The following is a 27,723-nucleotide window of genomic DNA, read 5'->3' as shown; positions in this document are numbered from 1 at the left end:
AAGGTGGATATCAAGCTTTCTTCAGCTTTTCATCCTCAAACTGATGGCCAAACGGAACGGGTGAACCAAGTCTTGGAGCAGTACTTACGATGCAGCATCAACTATCAGCAAGACGATTGGACTGTATATCTACCGCTAGCCAAGTTTGCATATAACAACACCCTCCATGCGTCGACTCAATAAACACCATTCTTTTCTAACTATGGGTATCATCCGAAGCTTGATTTATTGAGTCCATCAACAAATAACAATCCAGCAGCTGAAGGATTTGCGAAGCAACTATCAGAGCTTCAAACTATGTTGAAGCTTCAATTACAATCCGCTCAAGAATCCTATAAGACGTCTGCAGATAGATTTCAGAATCCAGCACTTACTTTCAAAGTTGGAGACAAAGTCTGGCTTCTTCGATGAAATATCAAGACCAAGCGACCATGTGATAAGTTGGACTATCGAAGATTGGGACCATTTATCATCCAGAAGCAAATTAATCCAGTGGCATACCGGCTGGAGTTACCGGCTTCTATGAAGGTACATCCAGTCTTTCATGTTTCTCTGTTGGAACCTTATCAAGAGTCATCTTTTCTTGGAAGAGTGCAATGTCCGCCACCTAGTATTGAAATCGAGAACCACGAAGAATACGAGGTTGAAAAGGTATTGGATTCATGGCGAAGGTGCGGAAAGTTAGAATATCTTGTTCATTGGTGCGGCTATGACATTAATGAGCGAACGTGGAAGCCAGCTGAAAATCTTGCGAATGCGCCACAAAAAGTACAGGAGTTTCATCAACGACATCCCGATAAACCTAAATCAATTCGATGATAGCTTCTTTCTGAAGCTTGTTCTCCCAATAATATAAGAAAAGGGGAGAGCACCAGCAAAATTCATAGTTGATGTAGTTATTTTCTCCAAGATAGATCGTAGTTTGGTCTTTTGATATGGATAGCCAAGAGATAGATACTATGCCAGTCAGAGTATCGCAACCGAGTAGCTCACGAAGGCGACCCCGAGATGAAGAACTACATATACCACGATGACGACGGAGGATACCGAGTAACCGATCACTGGTGATCGTATTTGAGATCGAGCCTGCTTACGATGGTCAACTAGAAGGCGTGTTTGCAGGACAATTTCACAATGAGGACACGGAAGTTCATGCTTGGTCAGAAGTCGAAGGCGTGGGCCACTATCGTTGGCTTCAAGGGTCGATGAACCACTTGCCTCGTGAACAACAGTTGGAGTTCATAGCAGAAGTTATGCGACAGATCTTCATTTTCTTGCGTTGGTACTGATCAATAATATTGCTTCTCAGAGACCTCGAAGCTAAAGGAGGGGGTGATGTTAGGGACATATTCCTTAGAACTTTCTAGAGAGAAGTTTCTAGAACCTTCTAGAAAACAAGCCTCTGGAACCTTCTAGAAGAGAAGCCTCTGGAACCTTTTAGAGAGAAGTTTCTAGAAGCTTCTAGAAAGGAAGTCTTTGGAACCTTCTAGAAGAGAAGTTTCTAGAAGCTTCTAGAAAGGAATCCCTTGGAACTTTCTAGAAGCTTCCTAGTTAATAGAAGTAGCTCGAGAAGCTTCCTAAGTAGGAGTATATATAGGGATCGAGGCTGAAGAGTTCTTCAGTCTCGACAACACATCTCTTGGAGTTCTAGCTCACCTTTCTGGTGTTGTTCTTGTACTCATCTGTTTAATCTAGTTCTGCCACTTCTTCTTGAACTTCTTGTTAGATTTCAATTCTGTATTTTGTGTCCGTGACACAAGTAGGAATCATTCACCATTCTTTCTTAACATCAATTAATATCCGATAACTAAACTTGTTGTATGCCACCTCAAGCTTTTGCCACATCTTTGGATCCATCTGATCTTTCATATTTTGCAGCTCAAGGAATTTTATACTAAACCAAGGTACTTTTCTAATCAGTACCAACTACCACTACCACCAATTAAGATTGATGACCAATAGGGGTATGAAGTAGATAACATTTTGGAGCACTGCCACTTTTGTTGTAGCAATAGATAATTACAACTTCAGTACAAAGTCCTCTAGAAAGGTTATCCCATCAATGATGCAACATGAGAATCTGCTTAGAACCTCACCTATTGTTAAGACATAGTTTGGAAACACCATCAAGAGAAAAATAATGATGTTTTGTATTAGTAGAAGGAGATTATTTGTAATGGGGCATTTGTATTATGGACACATAGAAATAGGTAGTTGGGGCCGTTTTTGGAAAGTTTTTAGAATTAGGGCTAGGTTAGTGGTCTATGTATGATCTACCATGGAATATTCTAAAAAGACTTATGGTGGTTATCTACGTGGAGCTAACTTCTAGAACCTTCTAAAAAAGGTAGTTATCTTGGCAAGATCCACATTATAGACATTTTAAAAAGTTCCAAGATGGTTGTACAAAGTATAAATACAACTAGTTGAGGCTATTTAGGTATTTGGTTAGGTATGACTTTGGTCCTTTTCTCTCAATTAAGTTTGATTTATATTTTTTTCTTCTATTTTCTTTTGCTCTATTTTTCCTTTCATTATTCCATTTTGTTTAGTTTAGTTTAGTTTTGTTGTAGTCTACTTTATCTTATATTGAGATGGAATTTATGTTCTTGTAGATTGGAAGGATTTTAGATCTTAGAGAGAATTTAATTCCATTTCATGAATTCTTTGAATAAATATACTTTCAATATTCTCAACAATAGATATTTGATATTATCTTTTAAATTATATTAAAATTAATTAATAAGAATCTTATTGTTTTAATCCATGTTGCAAATAAGTTGTTTGAACTTGATAATATAGATAATAGTTGAATGCAAAACTTGTTATAAAGACTAGAGTTTTGTTTATACTACCATTTGTTTTTATTGCTGTATACAAATGTGGCCATAAATCCTTCTAGAAATAAGTCATGAATCCTTCATCAAAGATGCAAACTAAAAAAGACAACTCATAGATAGAAATCTCTTTACATATTTTATGTGATTTTATCAAGATAACAAGAAAGATGTAACTTTGAAAAGAACTGAACATGTGGTAACCTTTGAAATATAATCAATGTTAATTGACTTGATTAACTAGGTATTAGACTTAAACTAATGGGGTCAGATAATACACAAATCTGGACTACAGATAAATTTAAAGTAGTAGTATTCAGACATTAGACAAACATACATTACAATAATCATTTCTTGATATTGAAGATTGACAAGTACATACAATGTAAAGCAGTATTTTGATCAGGTGCCAAAGTGATTGTGTCAAGATTTTTAAAGATAATGACATAATATTGTGGATTCAACATGTGAATAACTAAATGAATTAGCAACCGTTATGATTGTAATTGGCTAGTGATGGAAACATTTATTGGTACATAGATTTCGTGCATGTCTGTCTGCCATGTTGTTCGTTCATCCATTTTGACCGTGGGAGAGACCCTTGCTCCTCCCGCACCGTCTCCCTCCCGTTTCTGCTGCTCGTCGTCGTCGTTCCTCGCTTCCTCCTCGCCCTTGTCCTCTTCTTCCTCCTCCGAAATTCCATTGTGCGTTTGCGAGTTTCAGTTGATTGAACTTACTTCTACTCCCCTAGGGTTCACTCCAGCTGCAGAATTGCTCTCTTTTGTTTTCCGCTGGGAAGGAGAGTATCTCCTCTGCCTAATCATTGCTAGGGCTCCATTTTGGTACGATTCTTGGATTGTTGCTGATGCTCGTTGCTTTTGCCCTAGGTCATGCTTGCAGACTTGATCTCTTTGCAGAACTTTGCAGTGAATTTTAGGGTTTCTTGTTGTAGTTCTGTATTTCTGTTTCACGTGATCGATTTGTCAAGTGGCCGAATAAATTCAAAAGGATACATGATTACGCAATCCAGTAGGCGGAGGTAATAGTTTTAATTCCGCATGTGAATTTTTTGTTCACGGCCGAACTCTGTTTGTTAGAAATTCTTTACGATGATATTTTATTGCAGGCTTGGTGAAGTTTTGACAGTTTTTGTTTAATTCGAGGCAGACCAGTGATTGAGTTTACATAGTTTGGATGTGGGGATTTGAAAAGAATTGAGATACAGGTTGATATTAAAGAAAGTTAAGATTGACGGTAACAAGAGGAAGGAACACGTGAATAATTTTTCTTTCATCTACTGTCATGGTTTTGGGTTTGCAAAGGGACTCTGGAGAAGGGGCAACCGACACCTTGCAGCTTATACCATTATGGAAAGAATAATCTTATTGCATCTTCTTACAGTGTGACCCTTACGGTGAAATTTAAGTCCTTGCTCTGAATTCTTGTCCAGGAGGGTTTTCTGTAGACATAATAAGATAATCTTGTTTTGATTGAACTAGATTGTCGCAAGACCTTGAGTAGTTCTGACGCATGAGGTTTGTGCATCAGCCAAGGAATATGGCGAGCGACATACAAGGCGCCCTGCAGAATGCTGCTGGTATCGCCGACCAGAAGCAGAAGATTGACCAATACAAGATTCTTTTGTCGTCCATCATGTGTAACAACAATGTTGCACATGCTAGGGCATTCATTGATCATAGTAAGTTTTACCTTTGCAGATCCTCTCTTCTTGAACTCAGTTTTCAGCTTGCTGATGACAGTAATATGAAGAATATTCATACGGTCGCATCATATGTAGGTTTTCGCTATTCAGGTTCAGTATCAATCTTAAGTAATCTTTATTCTTCATTTTAAAACCTGCATTATCTAGAGTTCAGTCCGTTTTCTCGATTGTGGCCGGGTTCTTAGACGCAGTGTCAATCAATTTTCGCCATTTTGCACGTTTGGCTCACCGTGTTGTTGAACCACTCAGGTATTATTAGGAGGTTTGGAAATCCTTTCGTGTGTTGAAGCTGACATGGCTTGTTTTCTTATTCCAGTGGTTACTGACGAGGTTCCGTTAGTGGCGTCTCGTCTTCTGCTACAAATCTTTGCACAGGAGCTTAATAAGTTGGAGCCTGAAGCCCATAAAGAAATTGCACTGTATGCACTGGCTCAGATTCAGCCCCGGATGGTGTCTTTTGAAGAACAGGTGCAGTTGCATTTCAACTGTAGTCTCAGCTGGTTATGACACTGTGCTCGCATTCATTTTCTTGGTTTGTATTCACAAAAGTGGATTGTACTCCCTCTGTGGGTTGCAAGGCTCAACATACGTTTGCTACAGGTGTCCATCATACGAGAGGGGCTTGCTGAGATGTATGAAAATGAAGAGCAATGGTCCAAGGCTGCTCAAATGCTTAGTGGTATCGATCTTGAATCTGGACAAAGGTATGATTTTGATTGTTCCGTATCATTCACAAGTGTTGGGAATCTAGAAAGATGTGAATAAAACTTACTTGGTGTTTTTTCTTTTTCTTTTCATTCTTTCCTTTTCTTCTTGTGATTACTTGGTTATGCTATCTGGTGGGTAGTTTATTCTGAACTACTTGGATTAGGTTATGTGCCATGTACTTTATTTTTATTTTGATGATAATCTTGGGTCGCTACACATGACACGCCAGCACTTTGTTTTAATGACTTCATTAAACTGCCGGGCTGTAGGCTGTATGGGTCTTATTTAAATTATTGATCGAATTTCGATGCGGTCTTGTACATAATTTTCTGCTTAATCGAACCTTTGTGCAGGATGCTAGACGATGCTTATAAGTTGGAGAAGTGTGTGAAAATTGCGTTGTTGTATCTTGAGGTAAATTGCCTCTTTCTTTCCTGGATTTGGCCACATTATACAGAGTTAAGCAGTCATTTACTGTCCTCCTCATTGCTGACGTATGCACCTCTTTTACTGAAGAGTTCAATTGTTATCGTGCAGGATGATGATGCAATAAATGCCGAAATTTTTATCAAGAAAGCCTCATTCTTGGTTAACAATTGCAAGGACGAAGCTTTGAATCTTCAGTACAAGGTTCGATTGTCTTTGTCAATTTGTCATATCCTTTGCAAGAAGAAGGTTACATCAATCCCTGTGTCAAGAGTATGGAACTTAAAACGTGGAGAGAAAAATGTGATGTGGTTATTCTCGGTGGCAGGTATGCTATGCTCGTATTCTGGACTCAAAGCGCAAGTTCTTGGAGGCAGCACTTCGTTATTACGAATTATCACAATTAGAAAAACGGGAAATTAGTGGTAGGCGAGTAGATGAAGATGAATTGCAGCAAGCACTTAGTGCGGCGGTCACGTGCACCATTTTGGCTGCAGCAGGACCCCAACGTTCAAGGGTGCTGGCAACTCTTTACAAGGTACCAGTGCATCTGTTTAAACTATCGTTTGCGGTATTTAATGATTGTTGAATTATTCGTTCAATAACCTATCAGATTATGACCGTTGGTATACATGGCCAATCGTCTTTTCTCTCACACATTATGACATAAGATAATATTGTCAAACATTTTGTGTAGTCTTACTAGACGTTGATGGGGTATTTGATTAAATGCAAACTCCAGAGGACAGTCTTGACAGTAGTACCTTTGTCTTGTCTTGACGTTCTTTGTTCTATTCTGTTTCAGGATGAAAGATGCTCAAAGCTGAAAATATACTCCATCTTGCAAAAGGTTTGTGGTCTATCAACGCCATGTTGGTACTCTTGCAGATTTTCTGCTATTGTGTTGTGTGTGTCGCACTTTTCAGTTGTGAACGTACCAAATGACACCATTAGTGGAAGCATTGTTTGCATCCAATTCGTTGGGAATCTCATGAAAAGGAGAAAGTTGATGACGAATCAAACTCTTCCCCTACTTGGTCTTTTGCAGTATGCTTTTCGTTGTGTTGAATTTTCAGATTGACATGTTAAGTGGTTGAAATGACGATAATGTTTCTATGCTTAAGGTGTACTTGGAGAGGATCTTGCGAAAACCTGAGGTTGATGCTTTCGCTGAGGAGCTGAAACCTCACCAGGTAAAGATTATCTTAAGTTTTGTTCAAATGGAAATCCATCTCCTTCACCACCCCTGTATTTAAATTTAGAAAAAATTCAATAAATAGTAGTTTTGTGTCGTAGCTTGTAGTTAAACAGGATTCAATCTGTCAAGTAGGCGACCCAGTGTTAGCATGCTGTTGCTTGATGCTCATTGTTTATTTTGTTTTTGTAGAAAGCACTTTTGCCAGACAATTCAACTGTGCTGGATCGGGCCATGATCGAACACAATCTTTTGAGTGCAAGTAAACTGTACACCAATATCAGGTACTTTTCAGATTGCAGATTATGCATTCGCATTTAGCTTACTCCTGTCATTGTATGTGATACTTTCTTTTTTCACTCTGCTGACCCTGTCCTAACTTGTGCAATACATATTTTGCAGTTTCGAAGAGTTAGGAGCACTGCTTGGTATTGGCCCTCAAAAGGTGATCAATCATACGTATATTATTCGCGTAGGAAACTCCTTATATTTGTTGTACTACGCCAACTTGGAGCCCTGCTTTTAGTCTTCTTTCTCATGATGTTTGAACATGCTCTTAAGTCTTGAAAATGGGTTTGGATGGCAGGCTGAGAAGATTGCCGCCCGGATGATCTCCGAGGATCGTATGCGTGGCTCGATCGATCAAGTAAGTTTTGTTTCAGTCACTTATCTGCGAGTTACTAGTTTTGATATGGAAATATGCTATCTTACCTTTAGAACGTAACACGGATTGAGGGCTATACCAGTGGAGAGACTCTTAAATGACTGCAGTTGAGTCAGTGAATTTCATCTTTTTCAAAGATGAAGTCAAGATTTGTAGTCTTCTTTGAAATTAGTTTTTGCTGTTCAGGTCGAAGGAGTCATTCATTTTGAGAATGACATTGAAGAATTGCAGCAGTGGGACCATCAGGTATATTTCCGCCTTTTCCTTTCAATCAATTTTCTTCTTTTCTGAATTTCGATGTAATTGCCTTCTCCACGAAGAATTCTACTTTACCTGCTGTTCCTTGACATTGTGTATCATTGTAAGTGTATTGTCAAGGATGATGGCGATTGTCTTATTGCTTTAATATGCACTTTCTGCTGTGTCTCAAGAGCATGCAATTGTCCTCTCGCAGATTGTGAGCATTTGTCAAGCGCTGAATGATGTTTTGGATAGTATGGTGAAGAAGAGTGTGGCAGTTGCTGTTTAGCTAGTCACCATTACAATCGAGGATTCCTTGCCCATGAAATGGTTCAATTGTGTGGCTATTGCAAAGCTGTCAGAGACCTCGTTGGCAGTAATGGATGTAGTATGTATTTCCAAAGTGGAGTAGGTCTTTGGTGTATTGTTCGAGCTTATTTTCTATTCAAAGCTCGAATAATAGCTAAATTTTTGTGTGGAGAGAATGTTCTTTTCCTTTCCTACTGTCCTGCAAATTCATGCAAATATTGTTTCCTTCCATTATCAATCCAATATGTAATTTGTCACAAATTTTGGTGTAATGTGCAAAATAACATTACATGTCAATGTGAAGTATTCCCCATTCATTTTCGTACATTTAGAGGCTGAATTGCCATATCTTTGGAACGCTCTTATTACTTTTCATTTTAAAATTGTAAAAAATATTTTTGCGTTATAAAAATTCAAGAATTAAGCAGAGTCGAAAGAAGTTTGAGAAGGGATAAATCAACGTCGAGAATCTTGCAGCGATTGAGGCGATGGGCACCGGCAACAATTCAGGTACCACAAATGAGGAGATGTAGACATGTGAATCTCCTATAATGAAAACCTTTTTCTTCACCAAAAGGTACGGACAATTTAACTGCAATCTCGTGTGCATTATAAGAACTCCAGGTTGAAAAGCACATTTTGTCCTTCATATCACGCAAATGTGTTGATCCAACAAGGTCAACTTATTTTAGATTAGGTGCGCTAGTAACCTAGATTTTTATTTATCACCACCCGCTTGAATCTGTCAGCATCAAATAAAATTGTCAGAGGTACACTTGTTTACAGAATCAGTCCACTATCCTTAAATTATAAGCTCGTCCAAACCCCAGCTCGTGAAACTTCAACGAAGGCTGTGAATTTGACATCAATTCTAAAAGCGTTTCGTTACACCGCAACATCCAAATAATTGTGACCTATCAATTGTCCCACTCCAAACAGTGTTCATTTACTTCACAAATCTATTCTGAACTTCTACAAATAACAATATACTAATCTTGAAGATACAATTTAGCAACTATTCACGCAAATCAGTAATCAGTAAAAAAAACTATCGTACTCAATTGAGCGAACTGTAAGCTCAAGACAATTCAAACAATACAACGTATATTTGACCATACCTGACCAAAGCCAGGAAGCCATCAAGCAACAGCCCAACACTGTTTGTAAATTAAATTATCTTAATTCTTACAGTGTTCAGAACATGACACATGCTAATCCACAAGCACTCAAAAGCACTAACGGAATATAACCCGAGTCATCAGCTAATTGTAGACTATATGACAATACTTGGCTGACGCTTCCCACTGGAAAGCAAGCTAACTCTAAAAAATGGTGAGTTACTAATACCACATACAAACCCAAGTTTGCTTTCATTAGCGAAGATAATGTTCGATTTTTCTGCGGCTAACTACAGAAAGAACTAGGTTGAGGGTCCTACTAGTGAAAGCAGGTGTAGTGTGTAGGCTATCAAGCACCCCAGCATGGCACCTGCAGCTACCTGGGAATCAAAACCACATCACAGTTACACTAGCATGCCTGAAGCTGCTTGCTAAAGAGCATCTTCATCAAATAACTGCAGCTCAAGGATAAGAGATTAGAACAAGAATAGGTGGAATCAACGCATCAAGCGAGAGCAAGAGCAAGAACTCAAGTGTTGCTTAAAATGATTCTAGCAAACGCAATTAGCAGATATAAAGAAAAAAAGAAAAGAAAAGAAGAGGTACAGAGAGACCACACGGAAATTCCCAATTTGAAAAAGAAGAACTGTGTGAATGCAAACATATGAATAAAGCAAGTCACACCTGCGGAGGAGTATGTCCAAGAAATTCTTTTAACGGCCTAGAATCCGATAGAGGATGCTCTGGCGGAAGCTCGAACACTATTTGATTCAACACCTGCAAATAGACCAAGCTTCAAAGCCAAGTAAGTATGAACCTGACATAGAATGTATCTACGCATCTAAACACTAGTGATTCTGATTTCGCTATCTGCTAAGCATGTACCATTTATGATCAAATCAATGAAAGTCAGATCAATTGTTCAAATGAGACAGCTACGCAAGACATTGATATAGACAAAAACAAAAGAAGTTAGTTCCGTCATCATTGTGCAGAGAAGGAAAAGAAAAGCAACTGCAAACCTCGGCCTGACGACCAGCTTGAAGTCTAACACCTGACGCATCATACATAACCTGAAGCGAGCAAAGGATAAGAAAAAATTAAGAACGAGCAATTATCCTCAGTTCACAACCTTCATATTAACTCGTTGCTTACACACAACAGGTTGAATGATTTGTGTATACAAAACAGACATGCAAAATGAGCTCGCAGTGTAATTACAAAATCTATTCGAGATTGCTTATTAAGAAGGAAACGACACAATAAGTGGGTGCTGATTAAACATGATATTTGGACAAAACCAGGTACTAATAAAATCGGATTCAATTACATTTGAATGTCACATACAAAATGGTTCAAGATTAATAAGTTTGTCATACGGTGGCACCCAGCCAAAGTTTAGAGCACATACAATGCAGGCCAGCACAAAGGCGATTGCAAAGAGAGGTCCACCAAGACCTTCACGAAGGCCGATAGCACACGCGAGCCCTGTCACCGTTGCAGAGTGAGAAGAAGGCATACCGCCTGAACCATACAAGCGTTTCACATCCCACCTGTTCTCCTTGTACCTGCTCACCTACCCTAAGGTAGATTTGTAAATAAAAAGAGCCCTTGGTGCAAAGACATGACAAACGCTAACCAGAAATCTTTGGATGCTTGAAAAATTGAGCAATAATATTATAAATGCTATAGCAAAACAAGCACTACTATTTCACAATGAACTCCCAAATCACATTCCGAAACATCTTTCATCCTCGGTAAGGATACTACCACAATTCCCAGAGAGTATCCGCAAATCCAGACGTGAAATACATACAACATTTTTGAAAAAAAGTACGGCCAACTTAGGGCATTCCATGCAAAGCTTTATGAAAAACTACCTTTGAAATGCACACGCTGATAGAAAAGCTTAACAAACTGCTCCCTAATACTCAAGTTAGCAACAGCAAAATCGTTTCGGCTTACATTCAACAAAAAAGCATTTCATTAGAAAGCATAATCGCTTTCACACCCTAATGGCTAGACTTTACAATTATTAAAAAAAAAAAAAAAAAAAAAAAAACCTAAATTTAAATTTTCGAAAAGAATTGACTAAGCGAAAAGCTTCAAGTTTCGCTCCATATACAACATTCAAACCAAGTCCGGTTCAAACACGAATCATTCTTCGAGAATACCGAATAGTGCATGATTAAAGCAGAGACCAAACCGATCAGCCAACGATGGACGCTAGATATGAACTGAAAGGGGAGGTAGGAGTAAATATAAGAAAGCCCTAGCTTAGTATATCAAAAAAACAACAACGATCAGGAATAGGGAAGGTCAAATGTTGAAAGTCCCAAGGAAGTACGTTAGTGTCACAAACGCAAAGATAAGACTGAAATGAGAGAGCAACAGGACGAGTGGAGATACGAAAAAATAGTGGCGCAAGTGAAAATACCAGGTAGTCAACACTTTAAGCGATTGCGCCACGAAAAATGAAAGGAACGCAGCCACAATAGGGAAGTTTGTGAATCCATCGTACTGAGCATTAACTAGGTTCGCTGCCACATCTCCGGAGGCCATGGCCATGTCTCCGGCCAGCAACCTCTCCATCCTCATGGCTGGATCCGTAACCTGCTTTCACAATCTCTTTCGAATCCGTCGCCCGCTCCTTGGCTTTCTTCTTCTTTACTCACACGCACCCGCTCCAATGGATACTTGAGTGCACGTTGCCACCTATTCCATCCCCAAAGGACGCACCAGAGCAAGGCTGGAACCCAGCCAAACCCTCATAATAAAATATTGATGTCCAGATCTAATTCGCGCCGTGAGGAAACTCCCAAACCCCTATTCCGAAATTAGAAACGTATGTTGTGCAGAAAGAAATGGAAGCGGACTGGCGTAAATAAATCAGCCAGTGCGCAATGGAATCTGGGGGCCAGGGATCTCACAAACGAGCAATGAAGAGGCTGTGGACACAAGTCTCCGACTTCTTCAGTCCACGGCGGCCGTGGTTAAGCAAAGGTGGATGTACGAATTATAAAAGGTGCTCATAGTAGATGATATCCATCCAATTTGTAATGGTGCTTGGATCTCGCATGTAAACCCTGAGTCTAACGTCAGACGCGGGAAACTCGCCTTCCGTTTAGGTTTAATTTGGACTTTCCCTGACGCCGTGTTTTGAGAAACGCATTCCAGTTCCCTACAAACTCATGCTGTTTGGCACTTCGTTCTATCCCCTCTCATTGCCCCGCATGAAAATACCCCTCCCGTCTCATGACAACCCGACCTCACAAGAAACTCCGTGTATATCATTATTCTAACTCGTCTTGTGCGTTAGAGTTTTCAAAAGAAAAAACACTGAGAAGATATTATCCATTAAGCATTGATTCCCGCAATTGATGAAGATGCGGATTGCACAGTTGAAACCCCTGCTTATTCGTTTATTTCTCTCTTTCTTTCTGAACTTCTTATTCTTTTATGTTCTCGTGTTTTTGTTCAGGGTTGTATGACTCGTTGAAGAAGAATGTTCTGAGAAGGGGGTTAGAGGTACTTCTGAAATGTTGGCGAAGAGAGTAATGAGCAGCGCAAGATGACAATCACGTTAGATATTCGTGTGTTAGCTTTTAAATTTATATTAAAAAATATTACTCGTCGATTGGAGAGTAATGAGCAGCGCAAGATGAGAATCACGTTAGATATTCGTGTGTTAGCTTTTAAATTTATATTAAAAAATATTACTCGTCGATTGTGCACATTTGCTAAATATCAGCAATACGCGAAAACTTAATGAGGAGCAATCATCGGCGCATGCTAAATCAATACCTTTTATCGAATCTTGGTTACCGGCTTGATAAGTGGAATTACTATGATGCAGATTTAGGTACATATACATGCATCGTTAGTTGCAAATTGACATCATAAACGATGACACATTTGCAGTGGAACCAAACTTCAAGTACTTATTCAGTGTGGAAAAGGACGTCGATTGAAATTGTACACCATAAGGTATTTACATAAAGTCATAGCGTGCAAAGGCAAGAAAGCCAAGAATAAGAAAAGATAAGCGAGCACTGACTGAAAAAATCAGTCACATGAATTTGTACGTCAGCGGTGGTTCTGCAGCACTGACTGAAAAAAACCTCACATGAATTTGTACTAGTAGACCTGGCTATCTGACCACCTCTGCTAGGGGTTCGGGGTAACTTTCTCCATCTTACACTATGTGTTGCCACTTCCCACGATGGCCAACTAAATGAGAAGCAAGTTACGAAATTTGCGTTCCATTTACTCACAAATTAATCTTTTAACACGTTTTTCCGATTCAGAACCAAGAATTGAGGCAAAGGGTTATATAATGTAGAGGCATACATAAAATACGACATTATAGCCATTAGACTTTGCGTGAATCAGTAACAAAACAGCAATGACATTTCAAAATCTGCGTAAAATAGAGTGATATTAGCCCTCCTTGCGGAAGATGCCATAATTGACATACGCAGAGATGGCCGTTCGAATTACGATCTGAGGAGTATGCGGCCAACCAGATCTGTATGCACACCGTGAACTTGCGAAAAGTGCTCGATATGAACTCACAGGTCCACCCTTTTAGTGTCAACCCTACCGGCTTTCTGGCAAGAGCTCAAATCTCGGAATACCAGAATACACTCATTAGAATTTAGATTCCCTAGCGTGAGTGGTAATGCAATTATATGGTAGTGGGTTCTACAGAATGGTCAAAATTTGTGCTCAATTTGCATGAAATAATTAAGAGATGTGGCAAATCCATCACCAACCCAAACGTATAGAACCTACTTAGACTCGTTGACCAGAGATCTAAAAGGACGGATTGAGATATGCACTTGGTCAAAACTACGAACGACCTCTTCCTCTGAAGCCCCCACCACTCCGACCTCCAAAACCGCCACCTCTACCGCCGCCCCCACCTCCAAAACCACCTCTACCACCACCGCCACCTCGAGCACCCCGAAATCCTCCTCCACCACGTCCACCAAATCCTCCGCGACCGCCACCCCTTGCTCCACCTCGCCCTGGAATTTCACAAGCAAGACATGGAAAACTTAATAAAAGGACACAGATCAATTTGGGCAAGCTAGTAGTGAAGAATTAATTCATGCATTCAACCAAGATCTAACTTCCCGTAATTTTCACAGAAAAGTTCGTGGAACAGCTGGGAGAGTAAAAAAAAGGACAGAGACAGAAGAAGAAATGTAAAAAGAAAAAGGAATGTTTCGGTACCTCCACGACCTCCACCTCTACCGCCCCTGCCCCCTCCAGGAGTTGATCCCCTGCAATGCATAAAAATGATAGATGAGCACACATTGAGGTATTGGCGAAACACGAAGTATTGCTGTCGTTCGAGACATGGCAAAATATCAGAACCGGCATATAAATATAAACAGAAAAATCAAACCACGGTTGAAGATTGGAGTACTTACTTAGGCTGAGGTAAAAACCGAGTCAGTGGGAGCAATTTGGCAGGGTCGATATAGAACTTGTCACCGGGCTTATAGGAAGTTGCAATAATTCCCTCTTGCATCTTCACAGAAAACATCTGCACACCAGGGAGCCAACGAACATCCAACTCAGATTCCTGCACAGTAGATTTGTCGTTCAAACGCCAAGAAACCTTCATTTCGAAGGTAAAATGACTTGAGGACTCTTAAACCCTGCTGCAACAGCTAGGCCAAGTGTCAAGTAGTATATAACACATGAGACACCAACTTCACTTGGGTTGCCCGGAGAAATGAAAGAAAAATAGTTCGCTAGCATTCAAACAAATTCCAAGTGCAAAGTTCACTTTCCGGAACAGAATGTTGCATGCACATTAATATACAGACGTACGTCCATGCAGTCAGCCATTGTAGGCCAATACTTACAGCCTCATTGATAGGACCAAATATCTCTTCCACCTTCCCAATTTGGGACTTATTTTCTAAGTAAATGGGAGCATTGAAGTAGGGAATTTTCTCGTTCGTCAGCTTCGTGACTGCTTCTCCTTCGCAAGCATGCAGGTATGAGGCAACCTCTGCAATTATAAAAACCAAGACGCTAACCAATTCAGGGCTTCTCAATAACTTACAGCCTCTCCAACGTCACATTATCAATAATGTAAGAAACTGAATTGCCCGGTCAAGAAGGACAAGGTCTGTGGGGATAGGGAGAGTACAACACAATAGTACCAGCAATAATCTTCCCACCGAGGGCTTAATCTCTAAGTGAAAACAGCTTCAGACGATTACATTGTGGAACACACAAACTTCCTATACAAACCTAGTGATGGCCAAGCCAGAGTAAGGCAGGAATTCGAAAACATCAAACTGCAAATGGAAAGCAACTGTACCGACGACTTCTTCTGGAGGCCCTTCATCGTAACCACCACGACCTCCAAAGCCACCGCGGCCTCCAAAGCCTCCGCGGCCTCCTCCTCGAGCGCCTCCACCACGGAAACCTCCGCCCCCGCCGCGACCTCCACGCAGAGGCGGCCTCATGACGGGTGATACAGGGTTAGAGAGGATGTGCTAGGAGGAGGGGAAAAACGGGGAGGTGAGAGGGGAATGAGGAGGGAGTGGGAGGAGCGTTGCGAGGAAGAATGGCACGCAGGCTGTCCCCTCTTGGTCTGTGTAAGTTTGAGCGTTGCTGCTGCTGCTGCTGCGAAGGAGGTAGCAAGCAGTGAGTGGGGGAACGAGAAAGAGGGCGAGCGCGAGAGAGTGGGTGGGGAGAGACAGGGTTTAGGGTCTCAATCCTTCCGGTTTAGGGAGCTCCCGGGAGAGACAGAGAGAGAGAGAGAGAGAGAGAAAGATGAACGTTTTAGGGTTTGCGGCTCCCAATATCTTTCATCCAAATGTCATTTCGTCCACAATAGCTGTTCATCATCCATAAAATCCGTGCATCACTCATGTACAAGAGGTTCTATGTATAGAATCGTATTCGTATAATTATACTATCCATGAATTCAATAGGTAACACAATCAATTTGAGTTCTCTTTATAATTTACATCATGCATATACATTTATATGAAAAAAACTGATTGATGGTACCTGTTTGATTTTATTGGTGAGTGGTTTGTTATTTGTTGCATTGGACAAATCAAGTATTGTTCAGTAAATACAAAAATTGAGTAAGTCATAATTTCATAACTGCTATTTGGAAGCTTGATATGTATGTATTTATTAATGTGCATGCAACATATGTATGTATTTATTTTTATTTATTTTTGTATCACTCTCACACTTTGAAACGTCCTCTTTTTTTCTTTTTTTTCTTTCTTTAGCAATTAAAAATTGAATACACTCTCTTTTCTTTAAATAAAATAGAAGTTTTTATTTATTTTAAAATAAAATCATTTAATATTTTTGAAAGTCTTTGAAGTATCAATCGTCTTTTTTAAATAACACCTTATTCATTTAGATTAAAAATACCATAAATCATTTGAATATATTAATCTAATTACATATTTTCTACTTGTAATATAAATAAAAATACTTCATACATTAGTTCAATTCAAAAATACAAGATAAAGATGCTAATGTATGGGAAGTTATGCCACCTTCTTGACCTAAGTTTCCACTATCTTTGGTAACTTTGAATTGTTCACTAACTTGAAATAAATGATTCTTCAATATTAGATTTGTTATGTATATAGATATATACACACATATTGTTTTGTTGATTTCTTTATGTATTTAACATCAAACTGACAATTTTTTTTTTTTTTTTTTTTTTTTTTTTCTCGTCATTGTGATCTCTTTATGTCAAGTTTATCCTCTTTCTATCATGCACACTCTTGCATCGGTGGTGTATGAAACATGCAAAGCAAAGTCTGTAGTAGTTACTGTTTGAAATAATACTAATAGCAATGCATGAGAAGTAACTTGGGCATCGTGTCAACCACATTGCATTTGTCCGACTATTTTATCTTCTCCTGTCCGCCCACTGCTGCCAAAGTCTGGTCAGGACAGGAGAAGATAAAACAAACACAAGAATATCACAATTCTGAATTGCACTGGTTGATTCTAAGGCCCGAGTTGCAACGAGCAGGTATTACGGGGCAATTTGGAACACTCACCATATGAATGTATACATTCGAGAATTGAACCCTGGATAGATAACAGAGCGACAATGAGTAGGCAAAGTTTTTGTCAGTTGCCGCATCATAACTTATTACATTTGTGCCACAATACTTAAGAAGCTCAGCAGCGCAATAGTGATCTAGAATCCAAAGCTTCCAGCTACAAGAAATCTGCAAACACGATTACTAGCGATCGAACGGCTCATACTTTGCAGACCCTCCGCACGAATCACCTCTAGCTATGCTGAACAAAACTTTCGCACGAAATACAAAATCTTCTCAAGTGTTTGTACATGTTCTCACTATCCCTACCAGATCATGTTCTCGAGGAAGCAATCTCACTTACGTGAATGATGCCCTACAGTTAGTGCGGAGCAGTGTTCACTGGTTTAATTGTTAAACTGGTGTTAGAATCAATTTTTTTTTGTATAAGATAGACGAATCGGTCAATACTCTATGCCCTCATCAACTCTATAATATTGTACATCTACAACATAAGAACCTTCGCTGCAATTGGTGTTAGCGTTTCCTTCACTTCTTTTCATTCCTCAAATGTCCTCTTATTGGTAAGACAACGGGGAAAGGAGAAGGTCATAAGGCACCCAAAGGCTATCCACAGGGCATGTCTTTTTCTGGTCAATTCGAATCCATGGTTTCCCCTTACCGCTCCAATGCAACAAACTCACGGGACCGGGATGAAGCGATCTGCACTTCCCCTCCAAATTGTCCCCACCAAGGCCGTGTTGATTCCATCTGTGGTCAATTGGCTCCACCAATCCTCCGAAAACAAGCAAAAACGGGGGAAGTGAACCTAACTCATAAATCCTAGTCCTGCTTTGAACTCCCATCCAATGCTCGATCTCCGCACGATAATTCGCAATTCTCCACTTCGTCATGTCCATCACCATAACTCCGGTATTAAAATAGCAAGGCTTCTTCCCATCGAAAATGCGAGATAAGGTTCTGTTTGCCCAGAATGCGTCGGTGAAATATTTCGTCATATTGGTATGGCAGTACTCTGGAGCGCCGATGGCATGAGGTCCTAACTTGGTTCCCCAGAGCTTCACAATGTCGTCCACCACGATGAGATCCGAGTCCAGATAAATAACTCGCTGTATGCAGGGCTCTAGAATATCTGACATGTAGCTCCGCGCATAATTCAAAGGATGATCCAACGCCGGTCGCACGGACGGCGAAATTCTAGAGTTCACCAGCGCCTCGTCGAAGTGATACACCTTGAATCTCAAGAAAGGGAAAATAGAACAAACGAGAAATCGCAGTTCCTCATCTCGATTCGCGGCGAAGAAGTGAAAAATAACATTCTCTGGGCACGCTGTATGCTTCAAGATAGAGAAGATGGCAGCTATTGAGCCTCGCAAATATTCTACATCAAGCGTCATCGCAATGTGCACCGAGTTTGGATCGCATGTGTCGTTCCCTGTTCTGTTGACAAAAGCGCAACGCCTCCCATTCCGAAACACCGGTGCTTCTCTGAATGATGGCCATGCCGACTCTGACGCAGCGTACGATTGAGGCCCTTGAGGTTCAGGTGAACGGTCTGAGTGCAGCTCAGGCCTCACCCGAAAGTCGAATGGCGAAACTCTTGTGGCAGAAACTAACGATAGAAGGGAGAGGATTATTAATGGCCAGGTAAGAAGTGGTCTATTGCCTTGTCTATGTACCATGATTTTTATTTCTCTAAAATTATTGGTAGGCTAGAATCGGAAACGGAGAAAACACTCAGTGAAGTACAAGCTCCAATTAGTTATATCCTCGGTCGTACTCTTCAATATCTCGAATCCGTCATAGTGTCTGCTGCCACTAGAACCCAAAGTCCGTGTTAGCCAAACTCTTCCCTACAGCTCAACTAGGCTTAACGACTCATTAACCTTGCGAGCTCTCAATCCAAAACATGCAACAGCTTCCCTATAACTCACGAACTATATCCCAATGAGTGTCGTGCCAAAACCTTCACCTCAAATCACACGATCAATACGTACATGTCGATTCATCGCTAGGTGAAACCTGTCTTCAACATTCCAGCGATTCGTAAGCCTCTTCCTAAAGTCTCGCTACAGCAATTAAAACATGAAATGCTGAATCCTCGGAGGTCGCACCACCTCCCACAACGCCGCTCACAAAAAGCAACTCCGTCGACAGGCAGGTTGAAAGAATATGTAGCGAACTCCACTACCGTAAACTTCCTCAATCGACGGACATAGAATTCAAATCTCCGTACTCAAAAAAAAGAATCCACACTCTCACGTCAATCAATACTCAATCGCTCTGCCGCTACTGATCTCACCAAACTCTATGCATTGAAGTTACACTACATGAAATGCTGTTGATGTTTAAACAGTGGTAGGCCTGTGCGGCAGTGTGAACCTATCCAGGCGAAAAAGCAAAAAGAAGCACACGTTCTATTCGAATACGCCAAGTCAGTTTGCAGAAACAACGCGGACATGAGAGGAAGGAAACGGCAGATGTAGCAGACCTGGTGACTGCGCGCGAAGGGTGTAACAAGGAAGGGAGGAAGGACGGACGGATGGACGTAAGCAGGGTGGCAACGCGGACGAGGGACGAGAGGGGGAAAGAGGGGGAGGAGAGAGATGATGCAGCGGCGTTGAAGGAAAATTCAGGACACGCGGTTTCAGCTCAGCACTGCTGGCAAAGCCTCGCGCGGAGGAACAGGTCACCTTCCACGTCACCCACAACCTCAGCCAGCTGTCAGTTGTCCTGATGCTACCGTGTCGGTGGTGCATCTTCCTCCATGAACAACTGCGATGTTCTCAACGTATCAAGAATTAAGTTGATCACTGCAGCACTGTTGAGAACATCCATCACTGCATCCTTCATCAACTACTGTGTTCTCAACGTAGCAAGAATTATGGCCACCTTGAGAGGCGAATACAAGATAAAAAAGAATAACAACAATAATATAGAAATGGTGCGAGACTTACATACTACGGCTGTAGCAATCATAGATATAAATGCACTTGCAATCACACTGGGTACAGGGTAAGCCACCATGATTCCAGGATCTAAGTTTTGTCTATGATAGAAGTCAATGAAGATGGCTACGTACGATGAATGTTCTAACACCCTCCCTTGTTACAAAGTCACCCGTTTGGATTTGACGATGGGATCTACTATGTTGTAAGCCCCAATTTTACACTAATTTGTTCAACTCTTTCCTGAGGGGTGACAACAAAACAACACATAAGGATTTTATTTCTATGAAGGTTATAGAGTTCATTGTGGGAGTGTTTCTGCCTGTAATTATGAGTTTTTTTTTTCAAATGCTCCAATTATTCTTCATACGACATAGTTTGTTGGTTAATTCTTATTGTCTTGATGTTTGTGACTTCAAGGTATCTCTCGATGCTTTGCTAAGAGGAGTCGAGTGAGGAGAGAAAAAACAGAGACGTTACTTGTGGCGATTAAGTTGAAATCAGTTTCAAGGCTGATTCTCAAGATTCATACTATGTTACTAAATTCTTAGATTGTAATACTCTTTTTACGCCTTCCAAAGATGATAGCACCAATTTAAGTTTTAATGTTGGAGGTATCACAGACATACACATGTAATCCAATAATTACATGTATAAATAGGTAGAAGTAAGTAAAAGTAAGTAAAAGTAAGTTAATTCTATAATATTTGGTATGGAAGCTTCCTACAAGCTTTATAGACGCTACTTTGACTTTATAAGTATCTTTAATTGACTTTTTGGATTAAAAACGTGGTCAACAAGTTGGCCATGTGCCACACATGTTGTTAGGTTGAAGACCAAGCTAACTATGTGGCCCACATATAGAAAAACTTGCCTTGTAAGTCAAGGCATGTGTCCTACAAAGTCAACACATATTGAAGGTCCTATAGAACGTCGCCACATAGCCCCTAGTTAGATAGTATATATAGAAACAAGAGTGAAGCCGTCTTCACTCTTTTCAACTCCTTTCTTGCTTCTAGTCTAGTTTCAAGGGTCTCTAGTTTTCTTTTCTTTTGGCAATAGCCATTCCAGTTTCTTTCTTAATATATATATTAAATTATTTATATTTTTTCATCTTTTTTTTGAGAGAAGTCTCACTTGTTTATTTATCTTTATGATGTTCTTGTCCTTGATAGATTGACAAGACTACACTTACAATATCAGAGCTTTGTCTAATCTTGATTAAGAGTGGATTATTTCTTTTTCTTGATAAGACACAAGCATATTAGAAGTTGCAGATTACCCTCTTCTAAACTGATATTGTCTTTAGTATTTTCTTTGTTCTCAAGTCCTCTCTTCTATTTGTCTTGAGCAATATTAGACATCTTCTCTTTTCTAAGTATTATCATGGCAGAACTTGCTGAAATGAAGAATGCAATGATACAAATGCAAGAACAATTGAGGGAGTTAATGCTTGTGATGCATCGACTCAATTTACCGCCACAGGGAGTAACAAGATTGGTAGGAAGTGAAGATATAGAAATGATTGGAGCTGCTCCAACATTTGTACCAAATCATGTTCTTTTTCCTATGGTGGAATGTTCTTCCAATGTTAGAGAATCAAGAATTATCTTACTCGACAAGTTTGATGGCACCAGATCAAAATTTCGAGGATTTATCAAACAAGTACAACTTCTGATTGAACTTCAATCCCAGAGCTATCCAACTTCAAGATCACAAGTTAGATTCATTGGTATGCTTCTTTCAAGTTCAGTATTATCATGGTTTTCATCTTTACTTGAATGACGAGATCCAATATTGGATAATCTAGAGTTTTTTTGGTGGAATTTCGATCCATGTATAGAGAACATGATACAATTTGTGTTGCAATCAATAAGATCCATATTTTACGACAAGATAATCGATCAATAATATTATATGTTTCTTAATTTTGACAACTTGCAACAGATATCAAGTAGAATGATGCTGCACTTATTAGCCAATTTCTCTACGGATTACAATATGAAGTAAAAAAATTAATGCTCAACTTAGTTGATCATCAAACATTGAGTCAAGCAATTAACTTTGCTGTGAAGTGCAACAATCGCCTTATTGAATTCCAATATGAGAACCGTACAAGTGGACCTCAACGTAACTATAATTCAATAGCAACACCAACATCTTTTCAACACACATTCAGAATTAGAGGATATATAAATTGATGCAGTACGTTTCAAACCTCTTGCTGAGTAAGAAAAGACTCATCATTATCAAGAAGGATTGTGCTTATATTGTGGAGAACCTAAGCACACTACTAAATATTGACCAAAGAAGCGACGCAATTATAAAATGAGGCATACAACAATCAAAGAAGATAGCATGTCAGAAAACGAATTTATCCAACTACAATAGGGACCGTGCGGCTGGAACCTTGTACAACGCCTAGTGAAGGTCCTATCTTCTCCTCAAAATCTTCTCCATGTTTTACAATAAATGTTATTCTAGGACCTAAATATCTCAAAGCCTCTGCCTTGTTAGATTCACGATCCTTAACATGTTTTTTAGATGAAAAATTTGCTAAAAGACACAATATATTTTTAGTAAAGAAAACTAAACCTGTTCATGTAGAAGTCAGAGATGGTCGTCCGTTGTCTTTAGGGTATGTTACTCATGAAACTCTTCCTATAGAAATAGCAACTAATAGTCATATTAACTTTATAATATTTAATATTATTAGATCTCATTCTAATCCAATCATTTTAGATTTATCATGGCTAGAAAAATATAATCCTAAAATAGATTGGACTTCTCATAGTCTTGACTTTTCTGAAAGTATAACTAAGAGTATAGTTAATCAAGTAGAAAGTCATAAATCTAGTATAATTAAATCTATATTTTTAAATCTATATTTGTAGGTACAAGTGCTTTCTTGCATGCTACAAAAGAAGGATTACCTTGTGTCATTTATGCCACACCTGTTTCTACTAGTGGAAAGACTTGAAGTGGCATTCCAAGCTATAGAATAAGTAGTTATTTTTAAAATGTAGATATCTAGTGTATAGTGTAAACATGGATAGATAACTGCTGAAAAGGTGGTTTAGTAGGTAAAATGGATGAATAGTCAGAAAAAGTAGTTATCATCCATAGTATATGAGTTGGTATCTTGGAGTAATATAAAGAGGATGGGAAAGGAAGAAAATGCCAAACTGTGATAGTCATGAGTCGGGGATAAGCTTGGTGCTATCTCTTCTTCTTAATTTTCTTGTTTCTTTTGTGTTAGTGTTGATTCTAGTGAAGAAAATTGATTTAGTGAATCAATGTTTGATTTACGAAGTTATTTATGGATCACTATTTATCTATTGTTGTCAAAGATTGATGATGTATGGAAGTTTCCAGTCACTGTTTATCGCAAGGTTTTAAGTTCAGTGGAGAGGAATTATAATCAAAAGAATTGTCTCGATCGGATTCTGTGGATAGGAAGTTGTTTGTTCCAGGGTTTGGATTATGCTTATATATTTGTGAATTATATAGGATACTGAAATCGATGTCGTGGTTGTTATCGTATTGATATGAGACAATAGACAGTAGGAAGAAAAATTAAGTGTTCTTCGGTATGGTAAACATTCAGTAGTAGCGGTTAATTGTGTGACCCTAAAAATTCGAGCTCATATACATGGTCTTTTCTTTTGTTCGAATTCCCCTATACAAGTTTATTCTGGGAGGTTTCTTCCAAAATAAATAAAACGACAATTAAATTTTGGTGCCACTGCCGAAGATTGAGAACATTATTGAGTATTAGGAATTAATTGCCGAAGTAGTAAAGGAGATTCGAAAGCAAACTCAATAGAAATAATGAAAGAATATGGGTATTAAGAATGAGAATTTAACAACAAAGAGAATAAAGCAATCAAAGGAAAGAACAAAGAGATCGCAAGTAAGAAATTTGTTGCATAATGAGTGAGATCATAAATTGAAAAAGAAACATTGACAAAGTTGGATTAAGCCGTGGTTGCATGCCTGTCAGTATATTCAATCGTACCCAGAAGACAATCAGCCTCTAATATTTCAGAAGTACATACCATTAAAGAAATTACCAAGAGCACTCACGTGGAGCGCTGCTAATAGTCCAGCATACCTCTCAAAGTCGTTAACGGAAAGCGAAGAAGGCATAGAGGAATTAGATATCCCATTGGGTATTTTTCTAATTGGAGATATGTTTGATTCTAACAAGACTGGTTCTGAAGATTGGCATAAATCACTTGCTAATAAAGACCAATTCAGAGTATATCAAAACTTGTCATTTTCACCTCCTATTCAACTAGTAAAATTATTTGAGGATAATAATAGTCAATCGAGAATGCCTGGAAGTCTGAAAAAGACTTTTGCGAGAATAGTTTTTATTTTAATAAGGAATTGAGCAGAACATCGACATCTTTAATGGCGTCCAGAGGACTAGTAATTTTGATTGCAATTCAAATGGATGCAGTTGGTGATCGAACAACTAGCATCACACTATTACCTATTTTTTTGGAGTTTACCAAGTGTGGATCCAAATCAACATTTGTCTCAATTCTTGTCGACATGTGTAGCCAATAATGGAAGAATAGAAGATATTTGATTAAGATGGCTACCAGCGACATTGAAAGACATAGCGTTTGAGTGGTATAACTGCCAACATGTGGAACAATTTATCAATTGGGAGGCATTAAAAAATATATTTTTAATCCATTTTTGACTAATTGGTTTTGAAGAACGTCTTAGAGAAAAATTAATTAACAGCAAAATAGTATCAAGGAAAGCAGTACAATCATATTATGGTCGTGTAGCAGATATACTTCAAAAATGGCCAAATAACCAAATACTGGAATTGTTTGTGTTGTCCATATTGGTTAATGGACTACATCCACTAGAATTGAAGATGTTTGTAAAGGAGGCCCAATCAACCACCATTGCATCATCTCTTGAGCGAACAAAAGTATGGAAAGAATGTCACTATGACCAGAACTTAATAGTTGGAGCCACAATGATTCCATCTCAAGGAGGTTATCAAATGACAAATTGGAATGATGCATCGGAAAGTTATCTGGAAAAGAATGATTATGGTACAGTTCCATAAGGAATAGCGGATGTCATTCCATTGTAGGCTGTACTACCATCATCATCACACCCGTATGTACCTTATTCTACATATCAAAAATCAATACCTATGAAGGAATTGTCAAATGTATTGATATCAAGGGATCCCAATGAGTCATTGCTATTAACATTGACAAAAAAAATGGATGAATTGGCTGTGAATCTGGCCAAGGATAAAGAAAAAAGGCATAAACCAACCAATATGCGTTCCAATGTCTGGTGCAGCAGTTATAAGGGGCAAGTTCATTTAATAACAGAATGTCGTTCACCACCCCAAATGACTGTACAATGTACCTTTTGTGAGGGTAAATATATTACCACCAACTGTTAGAATTTATGGAAGCAACAACAACTCAGTAACAAATAATGACTCAACCAACTTCATGGGATGTCAATCAAGTACAAACGAATAATAAGTTTGGCTGAAATGGAAATCGAGCAAATAAACAAAACAAGAATTATTCCAATTTCTGAAACTCTAAATTTCACCAAGAAGGTGTATCCAATACTCACGGATTGGCGATGAACCAACCAAGATACCATCAATATCCACCCATGACGAAGCCAATGCTAGAATCTATAGTAATAATAAGTCAATTAGGATCCTTTATTCATCCAACATGGAATAGACCTAGCCGTTATATTCCAGTAGAGACACCCAATATCCCTGAAGGAGCTGGCAGGAGACCACTTCGTTGCTATCGTTGTAGACAAATTGGATATTATACGAGTGAATGTCCTAATCCAAGGGCCAGTGATGACTATACTTCAAAATGTAGAAATTATAAGCAGTCTGGTCACACTTATCAGCGGTGCAATGCACCTTTTAATTATAATAACTTGGATCAACAAATGCAAATAAGCCAATTGGTGGAGGATAAAGGTCTTGTTCAACGAGACTCACTAGTACATCATGTCGAGGTGGTGAACGTAGTACTTACCAGAGGCCAACAAAAAGACAAGAATCTAATTCAGGACCTGGATGAAGCAATCGCAGGAGAGCAAGTAGCGCTGTCATGTTGTAACACGTCTATATGATGAAAATATAAATGAAGAAGATTTATTAATATTTAGTCACCTTGGGTGTTAGAAGCGATGGCCAATTCCAGTACAAATACTGAGATGTCAGGTTCAGCCACCTCGTTATAGTCAGTCGAGGCATACTCACCAGTAACGAAATGCTCCGTTCGATTTCAATAATGGGAATCAACAGAAAGGGTGAGGACCAATTCAACGACGGGTGAGCCTGGTTCGAAGAGCCAATTAAATCCAATTTCAAAAGACCTCTAATCCAGGTCCTATTATGGGCCTCTTATCCAATATGAGACCTGACTTGGTCGGGCAACCCAATGTGGTCTGATTACGGGCTTCGATTTCGTTTCAGGTTGTTCTGTTCTTTGTACCATTCCGGGAACATCTTTTCGGTAAAAAGATCTCTTAAAGGCAAAAATGAGGAAGAAAGCTCCATCGGCTGTTCCAATTCGGAGAGTCCAAGGCAGAAGAATAGGATCTTCTCAAGGTTAAAAGGGAGGATAGGTTAAGAAATGGAAATGAGAGAATCAGGGTTTTAAGGATCCGAGAGCTAGCTTCATGCTTCGAAAAAGATAGAGAATTGGGATTTTTTTTTCTTCATAGGGTTTTGGAAAGACTGAGGCCACTATTGCTGAAAGTGAGTGTTATATTGGTGAACTGGATTTTTTTTTGTAAGAGAGGAAAGATTGGTACTCTTGATTGTTGATGAAATGGGAGATACTTCTGTGGTTGAAATTCAGAGTTGTCTAGAAGGTTGAGTATGTTGAATGCATGTGTGGTTGTGTTAATCTGACTGTACGGATAGAGGATATCTGCTAACAGTTTAAAGAGGTATTGGAAGTTGGTAAATTGGGGGGTTGTTTAGGATTTCTATGATAACTGGGGACCTACCGATAGGGATAAGAGGAATATTGGTGAGCGGCCAAGGGACATCGATGCAGATTATAGCATAGCCTCATAATCTATAAGCGGGGTTGAACTAGAACTTCTTGAGCATTCGAAAGGGCTTGCTGGGACACTAGCGATAGATATTTCACAATAAGTCGGAAGGATAGATTGAGGATCACAGCTTGCTGAAGTTCACGGTCTAGGATTAAGATAATTAACGATAAAGATAAAATAAAAAATAAAAAATAAATAAAATAAAATAAAAATAACAAAAGAGATTGAAGTTATATAGGGTCTCTAGGCGTTTTATATTGGAATTAAGCTTTTACATTGCAATCTGATATAGATTGTATTTGGGTAGTCAAGAACACGATAGAGTGCTTGAATACTAGCGAAACACCATACTACCTCCTATAGCCAAATGCCTGGCACATTCTCAAGTAAG

At 39.2% G+C, this 27,723-nt stretch overlaps 4 protein-coding genes across 10 annotated transcripts; 1 reads left to right on the top strand and 3 right to left on the bottom strand.

The window, feature by feature from the left end:
* Positions 1 to 3,483: 3,483 nt before the first annotated feature.
* On the top strand, positions 3,484 to 8,363 carry LOC112282176 (COP9 signalosome complex subunit 4). Of its 4 annotated transcripts, none has more exons than XM_024519523.3 (15): positions 3,484 to 3,679; positions 4,160 to 4,251; positions 4,386 to 4,536; positions 4,877 to 5,028; positions 5,161 to 5,264; positions 5,622 to 5,682; positions 5,806 to 5,898; positions 6,023 to 6,232; positions 6,500 to 6,544; positions 6,819 to 6,887; positions 7,082 to 7,173; positions 7,292 to 7,334; positions 7,476 to 7,535; positions 7,740 to 7,799; positions 8,008 to 8,363. In XM_024519523.3, exons 3-15 carry the CDS (start codon positions 4,395 to 4,397, stop codon positions 8,080 to 8,082), a joined length of 1,206 nt encoding a protein of 401 aa, XP_024375291.1. In that variant the 5' UTR covers positions 3,484 to 3,679; positions 4,160 to 4,251; positions 4,386 to 4,394; the 3' UTR covers positions 8,083 to 8,363. The 4 variants fall into 4 exon arrangements, with proteins under 4 accessions (XP_024375291.1, XP_073390303.1, XP_024375289.1 ...); XM_073534202.2 differs by having other exon boundaries at positions 3,484 to 3,876; XM_024519521.3 differs by lacking the exon at positions 4,160 to 4,251.
* A 326-nt stretch (positions 8,364 to 8,689) lies between these two features.
* LOC112282178 (uncharacterized) lies at positions 8,690 to 12,148 on the bottom strand. Its single transcript, XM_024519526.3, has 6 exons — positions 11,658 to 12,148; positions 10,632 to 10,788; positions 10,243 to 10,293; positions 9,905 to 9,997; positions 9,541 to 9,600; positions 8,690 to 8,844 (listed from the first exon to the last, which is right to left on the bottom strand). The coding sequence occupies exons 1-6, from the start codon at positions 11,816 to 11,818 to the stop codon at positions 8,821 to 8,823; spliced, it is 546 nt and encodes a 181-aa protein (XP_024375294.1). The 5' UTR covers positions 11,819 to 12,148; the 3' UTR covers positions 8,690 to 8,820.
* Positions 12,149 to 13,641: 1,493 nt separating this feature from the next.
* On the bottom strand, positions 13,642 to 15,935 carry LOC112282177 (H/ACA ribonucleoprotein complex subunit 1-like protein 2). Its single transcript, XM_024519525.3, has 5 exons — positions 15,564 to 15,935; positions 15,100 to 15,248; positions 14,659 to 14,774; positions 14,459 to 14,508; positions 13,642 to 14,250 (listed from the first exon to the last, which is right to left on the bottom strand). Exons 1-5 carry the CDS (start codon positions 15,709 to 15,711, stop codon positions 14,072 to 14,074), a joined length of 642 nt encoding a protein of 213 aa, XP_024375293.1. The 5' UTR covers positions 15,712 to 15,935; the 3' UTR covers positions 13,642 to 14,071.
* A 1,412-nt stretch (positions 15,936 to 17,347) lies between these two features.
* On the bottom strand, positions 17,348 to 19,797 carry LOC112282948 (putative galacturonosyltransferase-like 6). Of its 4 annotated transcripts, none has more exons than XM_024521172.3 (2): positions 19,293 to 19,797; positions 17,348 to 19,113 (listed from the first exon to the last, which is right to left on the bottom strand). In XM_024521172.3, exon 2 carries the CDS (start codon positions 18,975 to 18,977, stop codon positions 17,853 to 17,855), a length of 1,125 nt encoding a protein of 374 aa, XP_024376940.1. In that variant the 5' UTR covers positions 18,978 to 19,113; positions 19,293 to 19,797; the 3' UTR covers positions 17,348 to 17,852. The 4 variants fall into 4 exon arrangements, with proteins under 4 accessions (XP_024376940.1, XP_024376942.1, XP_024376941.1 ...); XM_024521174.3 differs by having other exon boundaries at positions 17,348 to 19,104; positions 19,268 to 19,724; XM_024521173.3 differs by having other exon boundaries at positions 19,268 to 19,607.
* Between the last annotated feature and the right edge of the window lie 7,926 nt (positions 19,798 to 27,723).

Source organism: Physcomitrium patens, chromosome 5 (genome assembly GCF_059467195.1).
Source record: "Physcomitrium patens ecotype Gransden chromosome 5, ASM5946719v1, whole genome shotgun sequence".
NCBI lineage: Eukaryota > Viridiplantae > Streptophyta > Bryopsida > Funariales > Funariaceae > Physcomitrium > Physcomitrium patens.
The sequence above is the reverse complement of the archived record's forward strand: the minus strand, read 5'-3'. Positions and strand labels throughout refer to the sequence as shown.

Excerpts from the sequence above, each read along its gene's own strand:
- LOC112282176 (XM_024519521.3), top strand. The coding sequence starts at position 4,395 with ATGGCGAGCGACATACAAGGCGCCCTGCAGAATGCTGCTGGTATCGCC. Across the intron at positions 5,683-5,805 it reads TTGCGTTGTTGTATCTTGAG|GATGATGATGCAATAAATGC; the intron begins GTAAATTGCCTC and ends GTTATCGTGCAG. Across the intron at positions 6,233-6,499 it reads TGCTGGCAACTCTTTACAAG|GATGAAAGATGCTCAAAGCT; the intron begins GTACCAGTGCAT and ends ATTCTGTTTCAG.
- LOC112282178 (XM_024519526.3), bottom strand. The coding sequence starts at position 11,818 with ATGAGGATGGAGAGGTTGCTGGCCGGAGACATGGCCATGGCCTCCGGA. Across the intron at positions 10,294-10,631 it reads CCTTTGTGCTGGCCTGCATT|GTTATGTATGATGCGTCAGG; the intron begins GTATGTGCTCTA and ends TGCTCGCTTCAG. Across the intron at positions 9,601-9,904 it reads TTGGACATACTCCTCCGCAG|GTAGCTGCAGGTGCCATGCT; the intron begins GTGTGACTTGCT and ends TTTGATTCCCAG.
- LOC112282177 (XM_024519525.3), bottom strand. The coding sequence starts at position 15,711 with ATGAGGCCGCCTCTGCGTGGAGGTCGCGGCGGGGGCGGAGGTTTCCGT. Across the intron at positions 14,775-15,099 it reads TTGGTCCTATCAATGAGGCT|ATGTTTTCTGTGAAGATGCA; the intron begins GTAAGTATTGGC and ends CCTGGTGTGCAG. Across the intron at positions 14,509-14,658 it reads CGGTTTTTACCTCAGCCTAA|GGGATCAACTCCTGGAGGGG; the intron begins GTAAGTACTCCA and ends TATGCATTGCAG.
- LOC112282948 (XM_024521172.3), bottom strand. The coding sequence starts at position 18,977 with ATGGTACATAGACAAGGCAATAGACCACTTCTTACCTGGCCATTAATA.